Source organism: Anabrus simplex, chromosome 12 (genome assembly GCF_040414725.1).
Source record: "Anabrus simplex isolate iqAnaSimp1 chromosome 12, ASM4041472v1, whole genome shotgun sequence".
In the NCBI taxonomy this organism is placed as follows: domain Eukaryota; kingdom Metazoa; phylum Arthropoda; class Insecta; order Orthoptera; family Tettigoniidae; genus Anabrus; species Anabrus simplex.
This window is the reverse complement of record NC_090276.1, coordinates 29,723,694-29,737,412: the sequence shown is the minus strand read 5'-3', so window position 1 is coordinate 29,737,412 and position 13,719 is coordinate 29,723,694. Positions and strand designations below refer to the sequence as shown.

At 39.0% G+C, this 13,719-nt stretch overlaps 1 protein-coding gene across 1 annotated transcript in view; it reads left to right on the top strand.

Moving 5' to 3' along the window:
- The first annotated feature begins 3,870 nt into the window (after positions 1-3,870).
- Ac13E (Adenylyl cyclase 13E) overlaps positions 3,871-13,719 on the top strand; it is a 94,961-nt gene continuing 85,112 nt past the window's right edge. Inside the window, exons 1-2 of the mRNA XM_067156071.2 lie at positions 3,871-4,131; positions 4,567-5,259. Of these exons, the coding sequence (XP_067012172.2) occupies positions 4,949-5,259 (311 nt within the window). The 5' untranslated portion in view covers positions 3,871-4,131; positions 4,567-4,948. The remainder of the gene's footprint in view (positions 4,132-4,566; positions 5,260-13,719) is intronic.

Below are 13,719 nucleotides of genomic sequence, written 5' to 3'. Positions count from 1 at the left end.
AGCTTATTGGACTTCATCATCCCACCACCAAGTCTGTTTATCAATGTATTTTCGCCCGGGTTTTGTTTTCCCTAGATTTACTGTTGCTGCCTGATGTATCTGTTTTACAGCATCTTTCCCACATGTCCTCAACTGACTGGTCAGGCTTCACTAAGAAGATGGTTAATGCTGTCTTCATTTCGTTCTTGTGGACATTCATTTTCCACCACTTGATACGCTCAGGTCCAGTTTTAGGTGTCTTAGAACGTTTGACAGTTTTTCGAATATCCAGAACAAGCAAGCGGTGTTGGGGGGCAATGTTGTTATATGGGATCACTTTGGTACCATCTTCAAGTCTTGTTGTCGAACCATCCAGTAATCGATATGAGTTGCATGACCTCCACTGGTATATGTAGCTAGATGTGTTATCCTTTTCTTGAAAAATGTGTTGGTCACAACTAGGTCATGAGCCTCTGCACAATCAAGTATACGAAATCCCTCATCGTTTCGCGTGCCAAGACCATATCCTCCATGACATCGCCCATATCTATCCCGTTGAGATCCAACATGTCCATTTTATCGAAGTAATTATTGTCTAATATTAGATTTAACAAATTTATTGTTTCATTAACTTCTATGTGACTTTGTCTTGGTTCTGTAAGTTTTCTTCTATTAAGTCTATGGTTGGAATACATGTTGGTCATATCACATGATACCATTATAGTTTCCTCGTTTATTTTCGTTGATTGTATTTTGGAAATGGCTTCCAAAGAGTTTGATATTGATTTATTGTTTTCTAATTGATGTGCTTTTTTAGATGTTTGAGTAAAAATTTAGATGGTTGAAATGTGGGACTGTTTCAACAATTTATTTTGTGTCTAACAGGGTAGTTCTTAGTATATGACTAATTATAATAATAAGTACCACCATCAGCACTGTTAATAAGATGGCTTTGATGTTTTATAATGATTGTAATTGGTTAATGTTATCCAGTTTCTTACGAGACACCATAATAATAAACAATTTGCAGTAATTAATCCTAAACTTCGTACATATATTTCAAATTTCTTGAGGCTTACAAAAAATGTTATATTTAATTGTTTAAAAAAAAGTACAACAGTACTGAAAAAATTGTACCAATGAATGGCGATTGTTGTCTATGCAAGCACCAGAATATTAAGGAAGATAAATACTAACAAGTTGCAAAGACATAATAATTATTCTCCTCTCCAAGGGCTCATAACTTGTGGAGTGGAGCGGCAACTTCCTGTCACTCTCATCTCTTTCATCTTTCTGGCTGCTTAGTTTTACTTCCCCTTAAAGCAAAAATCACAAACACCTCTCTGATCTGTGCTCGCTAGGTCAACACGTATTCTCCCCTGAACCTGATGGTAATAATGTTATTGGTTTTACATCCCTCTTAATTATGTTTCTTTAGAGTTTTCAGAGACGCAGAAGTGCCGGAATTTCGTCCTCTGGGAGTTCTTTTGCATTCCCTACAGTGTACTAGCTTTGGCGGTACATATGTCTAATAATATCCCAGTTTCATACCTAACTTTTATACTATTGTTCCAACGACTTGTGGTACTGCTGGCCAGCAGCGGCAATTGGAAATTAAAAGTAGGGGGCCAAAAATAAAACATTTACAGTCAGCAAAGTACCTGGGTTTGTGGAATGGTGGAGTGGGGAAGGGGTTATACATCAAAACTGAAAGAAAAAAGAAGCTACAAAATTGTAAATTTTTACGCTGATTAAGCAAAAAATACAAAGTAAAGGTTGGTCCGCCTCTGTGGTGTAGTTGTTAGTGTGATTAGTTGCCACTCCCGGAGGCCCGGGTTCGATTCCCGGATATGCCATAAAATTTGAAAAGTGGTACAAGGGCTGGAATGGGGTCCACTCAGCCTTGGGAGGTCAACTGAGTAGAGGGGGTTCAATTCCCACCTCATCCATCCTGGAAGTGGTTTTCTGTGGTGTTCCACTTCTCCTCCAGGCAATTGCCAGGATGGTACCTAACTTAAGGCCACAGCCGTCCACCTCTGCGGTGTAGAGGGCAACGCATCCACCTGATTAATTCCCCTGGTCTGGGGACTGGGTATTTGTGTCGGCGTTAACATTCCTTTCCTCACATTCAACACATTACAGTTCCACCATTACATAATACACGCAGTTTCCTCACATATGGTGCCAGTAGGGGCAAAAGATCTACATAGATCGACGCCCCGAACTAATAGCATAAGGAAAAAAAAAAAAAAAAAAAAAGAAGGCCAGGGCCACTTCCTTCCCTCTTCCTTTCCTATCGCTTCCATTCTTCCCATCCCGTCACAAGACCCCTGTTCAGCATAGCAAGTGGGGCCGCCTGGGTGAGGTACTGGTCCTCCTCCTCCTCAGTTGTATCCCTGACCCAAAGTCTCATACTCCAGGACACTGCCCTTGAGGCAGTAGAGGTGGGATCCCTCACTGAGTCCGAGGGAAAAACCAACCCTGGAGGGTAAACAGATTAAGAGAGAACATAGAAAGGTTACCGAGCTCGATAGCTGCAGTCGCTTAAGTGCGGCCAGTATCCAGTATTCGGGAGATAGTAGGTTCGAACCCCACTGTCGGCAGCCCTGAAAATGGTTTTCCGTGGTTTCCCATTTTCACACCAGGCAAATGCTGGGGCTGTACCTTAATTAAGGCCACGGCCGCTTCCTTCCCACTCCTAGCCCTTCCCTGTCCCATCGTCGCCATAAGACCTATCTGTGTCGGTGCGACATAAAACAACTAGCAAAAAAAAAAACATAGAAAGGTAAATATTGACAGCCTGCCAACTTAACTGTGATAATAATAGTTTTTGATATTTTGATTCAGTACTACACAATACCTGACACTTTCATCAAAGGAACAACAATTACACATGTATTACAATTAAATAGAAGTACGGCGTGATTCTACAATTAGAAATCATTTAGTATTTGACTGCACAGTCAGTAAAAAAAAAGAAGAAATAAACAGACAATAAAGAGACTGCCAGACTGAAAAATGCGCGCGGCAAACGGGTGAATCGTACCTCAGCAAAGAGAATGTGTACCTCAGTGTCCAACTTAGCAAAGAATATCCCCTGCTTCTGTTCCTCACAGAAGATGCAAAATGTCCACTACTTGCTGCGGCGTTATATAAATAGGTTAACCACGACGAACGACATTCTATGCGTCTTTCCGCTGATAATTTTGTTAGTAATTAGCTGATAAGACAACAGGGCTTGTACAAATTGCTTGTTTTAAGAATTCCCATAATTCCTTGTTTTAGCCAGCTGAAGCTGAATACATATGTAATGTTTTCTCCCCAAAGTGCGGGGGCGACTGCCCCCCTTCGCCCCCTTGTCAGCGCTCCTGCTGATGGCCTTTTTGAACACTTCCAATTACGACCTGATTCGTCCAGGATCAAATCCACTGACTTAGAACCGTCTGAGCCACTAAACCTATGTCCGATGATATTAGCTTTGCAGGCTCAAGGGAACCTTTCATTCGCACGTCGTTCGTGCCCCTTCCCCGTCCTTAGAATATATTTTTGTTCCTCACGGGTCAAACTCCTGCTTCTTCCAGGATTCGTTTTAGGAGGGGTTCTAGTGTTCAGCAACTTGAAAGAACCTTCTATATCGTTTTCGAACTGAAGTTAAGCAACAATGTAACTTGACGCAATTTTGTCTAACTTTTAATCTATGCAATTATGAAATTAATAGCAGCAGAAGAGAGAGGCGAAATGGTCTTTCTGGAAAGTAAGAAATTGCTTGTCTCTTAATTATTCGTAATAGGCGGGCACTTTTGTTTGCATCGTTGGCCACACTGACGTGATTGAGAAAAATGAATGTAAGAAATTCAAAATGGCCGACATCTAAAAAGTGATAAATAATTTTCACGTGATAAATTATGCTTTTAATGCAACATTTCCTGTTGTGCCATCACATAATTCCTGCAGTGTCACATAGGTCTAATAATATCCCACTTTGATACCTAACGTTTACACCATTGTTACAACGAACTATGGTACTACATGAAGTGAAAGCCATAAGAAGGTTAGTGTTGGCGATTTGCCCGACTGATTACAGCCGGATTTCCTTGTACGATTTTTTCGTAGATAATGTACAACTTCAGCTTTTGGAATGCTTCTCATAAGGTTTGTATTTCTTTTTATAATGAGTATATTTTCTGGTTTAATGAATGAAGTACAAGTTCAAATTGTGAACTGTCATAAGTTTACCTTGAGGCTGTTTGGACCAGTTCCTGTCAATCATTGGCCGAAATATTTCATGTGTTCCCCACTCCACTCCCACGAAAATACTACCGAATACACCTGTCATAAAATGATTTAAATGCCCATCCCTCTGTCAGTGACTGACTGGAAAGATATTATATAATGTTAGCTTATTATCTTAAAGTAATGTTTATTGCTTCATTGGCAAGTTTATGTGAAGTTTACACACTTAGCCGTAAGGTATCCAGTGCGGTGTTTACACGTTACTGCATGAGTGATAAGTTTCGATTACTGTGTTATCATAAGCATGAATCAGTCCAAAGATACTAATTTTAACCGTTTCATTTCTGTTTTCAGTAGTCTCCGGATATTATGAAAGAAATGGAAGCACCTTTAATAGAATTTTTCATTCAACATCTGCTGAAATTTTGACGACAATTTTTAAAGATTTTCTAGGAAATGTAATTTGCATGTAATGATTTCTTTTGAGCTGTACAGAATTTTGAGAATATTTTGTAAGTCATTCAAGACTTCAATGCTTCAATGCATTTGTTATAAAACAATATAGGTGCATGTCAAGGTGTAAAGAGTTAGGATACCTTTACTTCGAATCAAGTACAAGAGGAAGTAAAAAAATGAGGTTTGAACCACCTCATGTTTATCATGTGCACTATTCTTGAAGGCTGATTTAAAGAAGATGGCAGGTGTGACACTAAAAGAATAAAGTACATGCCGTGGGATGATGGCTACATCAGCCACATCTAGGCAAAACAGGCGGTTGGATTCATCTGTCAGTTTCTCAAGGTCACGTGGACCAAGTCAGCAGACTGAAGATGAAGACGACGATGATGTCATCCAGATATCCTTGGCTGCTTACATCCAAAGCGATTTGGCTCAAAGCAGTCAAAGGCTGGGATGTTGTGGTGTATGTTTGCCTATACCATTTGAGCGAGCTGCCCGACAATCATGGTGGGATCCACGATTTGATTCTGAGATTCTTGAAGGCCAGTACAAGCGCAGTTCCTTCCCACAAGTGCGACTAAGATTCCAGTAAGTATATTATCATATGCATTTCTATTAGACGTATTGTCCAAAGTTTTATTGTGATTTTACTTTCAGGCAGCACAATGGTCAGATGATATTTATCATGGGTAATCTTATACTGAAGAAATTCAGTAAATGTAGTCCAAAACATATACTGGTTCTTCATTTATATCACAAGCGGCTCTTATAAAGATGTGCCACAGCATAAATGTCGTGCTTCTGTTCATCTAAATTATAATCCTAGTACAGTCTTCATGATGTCCACATATAGGCCCTACCACCTTATCTGATTACCTTTTATAAACTTAAACACCTTTCTTGTCGGCTATGATAACATCAGTAGTTGTGTTTAACTCTCCACGATTTTCTTGGTGTCAGATAGACACCTCTTTATTACAGTCTAAAGGTACCGTATGAACTGATAGTTGCATCAAGCCCAGGCAGTAGAAATAATGGCAGCAGAGGTTACCGAGTTAAATTATTAAGCTCTAAATTGTGATAAGATTTGCATCTCTTCATTAAGTGATAGCAGAGCTTCATATCACTCTTATCTCTCTAGTAGTTTAAGCTTAATATAAGTTAATATTCCTGCATCTAATTAGAAGTATAGGCCCTATCCTTAAATAAATTTGTTATAATTGTAGCAGATTAGCTTAGAAGTTATTTACTGTCAGGAGTTATAGGCCTAAATAAAAGCCTGTGTACAAACATAGAGAAACAAGTTTTTTTTTTTTACGTGATTTAGCATACCAGCCATATTTTTCTGAATTTGGTGTACGTCTCGGCAATTTCTCTCCCAAAATGTAGTCATAAAATTCATTAGGCCTACAGTTCAAGATTTTCATGTTACTCTGTAACAAGAAGATTGCTTTAATCAATGGTACATTTAATCTGTTAGGGAGACCACTGAATGTTCAGGAGGGAAAATATCCTGTCTACGTTTGCATTATGGCTAGGAATACAGAAATATAAAACTTGGCTAAATTTAGAAGTTCTGATACTTGCTCAGGAGATCTGCATCACTGAAAACATGATACCCGCTTTGCATCAGATTCCTTATTTGTGTAACTGTTATCTTGACTTTGAACAATATTTTCATACTCAGAAACAGGTGTGATAACATGAGTTTTTGTAGTGATAGATGGTAAATTGGCAAAATTAATATGGCACTAGTCTTGACTTTTCATAGTAAACTCTGAAATTGGAATTTTTATCAGTTTTGCAGATTTCTCGCAGGATACTTTTCTCAGCACACATAGTAGGAAAAATCCTGTAGGCCTATGAAAATCCTAAGCGCATTTTCCTGTGCCCTGTGTTTCTTGAACTGATTGCAAGGTGTGTTCCCTGATGGGGCAGATGAAGTCCCATCTTCACCACAGATGTTTTTTTGTTTCTTGTTTGGTCGGAGGAGCTATACCAGATGAATGGAGAGTTGCTATTGTAGCCCCTGTGTATAAAGGAAAGGGTGATAGACATAAAGCTGAAAATTACAGGCCAGTAAGTTTGACATGCATTGCACGTAAGCTTTGGGAAGGCATTCTTTCTGATTATATTAGACATGTTTGTGAAATTAATAACTGGTTCGATGGAAGACAGTTTGGTTTTAGGAAAGGTTATTCCACTGAAGCTCAACTTTTAGGATTTCAGCAAGATATAGCAGATATGTTGGATTCTGGAGGTCAAATGGACTGTATCGCGATTGACCTGTCTAAAGCATTTGATAGGGTGGATCATGGGAGACTACTGGCAAAAATGAGTGCAGTTGGACTAGACAAAAGAGTGACCAAATGGGTTGCTATATTTCTAGAAAATAGATCTCAGAGAATTAGAGTAGGTGAAGCTTTATCTGACCCTGTAATAATTAAGAGGGGAATTCCTCAAGGCAGTATTATCGGACCTTTATGTTTTCGTATATATATAAATGATATATGTAAAGGAGTGGAATCGGAGGTAAGGCTTTTTGCGGATGACGTTATTCTCTATAGAGTGATACAAGATTGTGAGCAACTGCAACGTGACCTCGATAATGTTACAAACTAAGTTTATTTTTATGTGAGAAGTAACTAACTTGCTCTAGTAAACCTAGATTGGTGGCTGTGGCATGTAATGCCCAATCTTGTCCATCAGGATAATAAACAGTGCCCCTTTGTCAGATAAGAGTTCTAAGGGACTTTTGCAGGAGTAATTTAAGTGTTAGGGTGGAAACAACCTCTGTACTGTAAAAGTGTAGCATAGTTAAAGGAACTAATCGTCATCGTCATTTCTTCGCTCCAGTAAGCCGGGTGCGTTTGTGTATGAGCCTCCTCCCGTTTGTCCCGTCCATCTACGGATGTTCATGTTTGCAACGGCAGTTTACATCTCCAATTTCAAGGTCACGAGGTCTTCCTCTTGGTCTCTTCCCAGGAACACTGTGGTCAGAGTATGCTGGAGGAGCCCTGTGGGGATCCATTCTTTTCATGTGACCATACCATTGCAATCTCTTCATTTCGAGGCTCTCCAGCGAGCTTCTTTCCAATCCAATCTGTTGTTGGATATCCACATTCCTTATTTTATCCATTTTTGTTCTTTTGTTTGCAAGAATGGAGGAACTTAATTTCTGTTGCCTGAAGACGGCTCTTTGTTTATCCAGTAAGTGTTCCTGCTTCCAGACCATACGTCAGTATAGGTACCAGATATATTTTGTACAAGCTGATCTTGAAAATTAACAGAAATGTTTCATTCCAAAATATTTGACGTACAGCGTGGATGCTTTCTGTATTCTTTTGCTAATGGTATTGTCTGAGGACAGAACAATACCTGAGTACAGGAAATTGTCTACAATATTCATCTCCTCATCTCCAATTCTTAGATGAACACTTGGAGAGTTTCTGCTCATCACCAAGCCAACTGTCTTGGTTTTTTTTTTTACCGGGCGAGTTGGCCATGCGCGTAGAGGCGCGCGGCTGTGAGCTTGCATCCGGGAGATAGTAGGTTCGAATCCCACTATCGGCAGCCCTGAAAATGGTTTTCCGTGGTTTCCCATTTTCACACCAGGCAAATGCTGGGGCTGTACCTTAATTAAGGCCATGGCCGCTTCCTTCCAACTCCTAGGCCTTTCCTATCCCATCGTTGCCATAAGACCTTTCTGTGTCGGTGCGACGTAAAGCCCATAGCAAAAAAAAAAAATGTCTTGGTTTTGCTGATTTTAAGACCTAAGGTATTAAAAACTTCATGCCAAAGATCTATGGCCAGTTTCTGGTACACCTTAGTTATGTATGAGTTACCTAAATGCGCTTGTAACTTTAACTGTGCTGCTAACTTTAATGAGTTTCTGGAAACTAAATCCAGATTTATAAGCCCTGGTAATGAACAGTACAGATATTGTCATGTTTAGTATCTCTCGTCCCCCAATAGATGTCCCTATGCAAATGTTTTTAGGGTTATTTTGGTTTTATCTCGTTACTTTTAATAGCAGAAGTTTTTCTATAATGAAAACTGGTTGGCAAACATGTACACAGTCATCTCAATCAATCTGATTCAGCATGTAATAATCACTCATAATATGAATATATTTATGTACGATCTAATAATGCAAAAATTAAATATATTTCCCCTTCTTTCTTATTCACAGTACACAGACATCTCTTAAATTTCACCTTGATCGTTCTCGTCAGTAAAATTGTACAAATACACCACAATTATCAAACAGATAACTTTTCACAGATCCAGAACACAACAAGCGCAAACAAAAATAATCATATAAATGAAAACGTGCAGGACACTTTAGAACCTATCATTCCGGCACTGAAGTTCTGCACTGATGGTGCGATATCCATTCGTCCTCGCTGCAGCTGTTGCAGACTTTTTTTTTTAGTAGACTGCAAACAACCGGAAACTCCCACTTAAAACGCGCATATGCTGTTTTACTCTTCAAGGATGCTGGACATGTATGGCAAGATCACCGTTTCTTCAGTTTTTCTTCCGTAGCTCAGCGCCGAGTCTTGCGTGCAAAGTGTTGCTTATTCCTGCTCGTATCTCTCTGGGAATTACATGTTATATTACATGTTATAAACCTCATTTTAGGTCCGTATTGAAAATTTAACAGTTCAACAATGATAAAGGTGTTTTAATTTATTCCACCTATTCAATACTTATATTATCACGTTTTAATTCGAATTTTAATAGAAGTTTTAGTCTCTGACAAGATTATAGTTTAATCATAAAACAGTTTTCCATTAGCATCTTTTTATTTTATCATTTTTCACAATTTTATTGTTCTGAATTTTAAGAACAGACTAAACTTTTAACTTCCACTTTTTATTTTAGTTGTATTTTTGATGATTGTATTTAACGTCCACTTTTAATTTAGTTGTATTTTTGATTATTGTATATAGGCTGAAGATGCCCTTAATTGAGGGCGAAACATGTCCCATGTAACTAAGAATTTAATTATGTAACAACTATACGTGATAATATAAGTATTGAATAGGTGGAATAAATTAAAACACCTTTATCATCGTTGATCTCTCTGGGAACTCGCTCATTTATCATTCTTCTTTGACATGTAATTTCACGTGATCGGAGCCAAACCCTTCAAGAATTCCATATTTTTTCGGGCTTTCATGGTACAACTTGAACAACACAAAAGCGTTACCAACTGCAATCTCCTATAACCAAAAGAAAGTAAGCATATCACTACATTTTTCATTAGTAGTTCCCTAATGTACTCCTTGAACTGATGATTTGCAGTTCTTAATAACTTCAACGGACTAGTCATGTGAGATGTTTTACTTACACTGACCACGCAACATGCATCGGCAAAAATACTCTCATAACTGCTGACTTGAAGTCCACTTGAGAATTTCAGTCGAATGTAGCAAGCTTACGCTGACCCAGGGTGTGAAGTATATTAACACAGATAAGAAGGTAACATAAACTACAGCTCCCTGCAAGATTTTTAATTAAAGAAGTCCAGATCTGACTCATTGACTGAATGGTCAGCGTTGAGGCCTTTGGTTTAGAGGGTCCCGGGTTCGATTCCTGGCCGGGTCGGAGATTTTAATTGCGTCTGATTAATCTTCTGACCCAGGGACTGTGTGTTTGTGTTCTCAACACTTTCCTCCTCATACTCAGACAACACACTACACTATCAACCACCACAGAAACACGCAATAGTGATTACATCCCTCCATATAGGGTTGGCATCAGGAAGGGCATTCGGCCGTAAAACAGGGCCAAATCCACATGTGCGCACTTCGCACCCGCGACCACATGGATGCGGGAAAAACTGTAGAAGAAGATGTTTTATGCTTATTGGGAGTCTAAGAGACCTCACGTCATCGGTTAAAGGATATAACAACATTAAAAGGAAGCATTGAAAAGTCAGTATTTATTATTCAGCAGGCTTATATTAAATGCATACCAGTACCTACAGTAAGATATTTATTATTTAGTACAAATGTAAATATTAATGGTAAATACTCCATAATTTCAGATTGGGTGTTCACTAACTGTTGGTGGGACTTATGATTCAAAGCCTGATGAAAGAGATCTTAACATTATAGCTGCACTGAAAGATTGATTTGAGCCTGATGAAAATCTGTTTGATTCAAGTTCTATTTTATTTGGCGGTTCATTTCCCATATTGGAAGATATATCTACAGTAGAGGTGTCATGCTCTGAGGAGAATGTAACCAAAACAGCTGGGACAGATGACACCGTACAAATGGAATCAGTGACTAAAGCCAGTGATAATGTGGAAGTAAATGTACTGAACGAAATATTTTTGACTCCAGCACACCCAAGCATGTTAAAACTACAATGAATGTCTGTAAATACAGTATATTATAACCAATTCATTACCACTTACTAATGTTTGCAAAACTAATATAAGACCTTGTACAAAACACTATGGAGTAATACCAGTATAGTTGGTCCATTATTGGACATTATAAATTTTCCAGCAAACTATTTCTGATTGCCAGCATTTTGCCCCAGTGTGTTAAATTGGACTCATCAGTTGGTAAATAGCACACCTACCGAGCAAGATGCATGGCTAGTGCATACCGTCGAGGCCACTGCGTAGGCTGCTTGGAGCCACCGGCAGTGCCAATGCACTTTGAGAGACTTTAATACCAATATAGTTGGTCCGTTATTGGACATTGTTAATTTTCCAGCTAAATAATTCCTGGTTGCCAGCGTTTCGTCCCAGTGTGCTAAATTGGGCTCATCAGTTGGTAAATAGCATTGGATAGGTACCTAATAGACATCTCATCTCTGTGATCTCAGTTCAATATGGAAACTTCAATGAAGCTCATATCTTTGAATAACTGTTGTTCTGGAAACTCATTTTAAACCTATCACCATGTTAAGTCTCTGATAACTATGCATCTACAGATAACTATCATTCCAGAAGCCGGCCACTAGTCTAGTTTGTACTTACACTTCCATCTCGCCCCATACCATTAAATCTTCAGAAAAAGCTCGGGCATTATTTGTTGGATCCTTCCTTTTAACCACTTTTAAAACTTCATCAATTATGATTATGAAGAGGAATGGTGAAACACTGCTCTCTTCCTGGACTCCACTCTTCGTTTTGAACCAACCCAATCTTCCATCCTAGACCTGGACACAACTCTTGGTTTCACCATTTCATCGTTGTACTCTTGCTATGATGTCATCAGGCACTTTCATATGTCTCAAACATTCCCATATACATCTACGTCATACATGATCATATGCTTTCTTAATGTCTAGATAAAACAGTTATAAGTAGGGTTCGGAATTTAAAAGACCTAAAGAAGTACAAAATATGCAAGCAAATATGCCCTAAAAACTAGCTAAATATGACATAAAAACTATAAAATATGACCTAAAAAAACTATAAAATACGACATTAATTTTTGGGATAAGTAGATTATCACTAACATACAGTAAATGTTTTAAGTGACAAAACGTGATCAGCGATAATACACCAGACACATTTAATCATACAAACTCACAGAGAGCTACAGTACATTAAAATTTTTAACATTCATTCAGTATCATAGCCTTGAGGTACAGTTCTTGCTCGGATTTCCTAAAAGAAAACAAAAAATCCTGAAGTATTAGAATGCTTTATGATATCTGTCGGCGTAAATTAGAAAACGCTGCCTAACAGGAAGTTTGAGTTCATAATCGTACATGCCTCTTAATCTTCTTCTTTGCCAGCATTGCACAGCACAACCATGTGCATTTCAGGCTATCGAAAAGAAACCTCTCTTCGAAGGTCGCTCAGTACTTTTTTTTGTATGGGAGAAGCTCCTTTCTACGTCACATGATGTCACAGGAGCGTATTTAAACATAGTCAGTTCACTGCTGCTTAGCTGCGGGTCGTTTTCGCCTAAACCAGATCCATTACCCTCTAAAATGGCACCAATTCTGTACATTGTTGCGTATCCTTCATTTGCACTCGCCACCTTACTAAGTTCGTTCTTCGCCGCAACTGTTTGTTCTACTTTCGATACCATGTCCTTTACTATTCCCAAACTCTCACATAATTCTAAACCAGCAGTTTCTAGGTGAGAGATAGTTTTCGATAGATCTCTATAATTTGCTAGTTGCTTTACGTCGCACCGACACAGATAGGTCTTATGGCGATGATGGGACAGGGAAGGGCTAGGAGTGGGAAGGAAACGGCCGTGGCCTTAATTAAGGTACAGCCCCAGCATTTGCCAGGTGTGAAAATGGGAAACCACGGAAAACCATTTTCAGGGCTGCCGACAGTGGGGTTCGAACCTACTATCTCCCGAATATTGGATACAGGCCGCACTTAAGCGACTGCAGCTATCGAGCTCGGTCTATAATTTGAAGAAATATATACTAATTGTCCCGACAAATCATTGGAAAACAGTTCCTGTGCAATTTTTATTGACGATGCCTCACTGTCAAAAGTAGAAACAATTTCTTGCACAGTTTCATAGTGTTCACCGTAGTATTCTACTGCATTAAGCCACGTTCCTCATCGGGTGAGCACTGGCTTAGGAGGAAGAGGAAACAAAGTCGCGTGATCTTTGAATTTTGCCACCTTCAGTGGAGCCTTCACGAATATTTTCTTGACGTTTGATATTAACCGGTCAACATCAGAAAAATTCTGCCATATTTCTTCAGCAACTCTGTGCAGTCCGTGAGCAAGACACGTTAAATGGACCATTTTTGGGTAAAGTACCTTAAGTCCCCTTGCTGATTTCACCATGTATGGTGCAGCATCGGTTAATAACAGCAAGATTCATTCTTGTTTAACTTCACCATCCCACAAAAGCTTCATGGCATTGTCAAAAAGTATTGCAATTGTGGAATGGTTAGCTGCGTCTGGATCCTCCGAATGAAGTAAATATACATCGCCCGGACGATCCACGAGAAGCATGACAATTATGACATTCGCAACATACCTACCACAAACATCCGTAGTTTCATCAACGGATAACCAGACGCTATTGTTGCCTACAC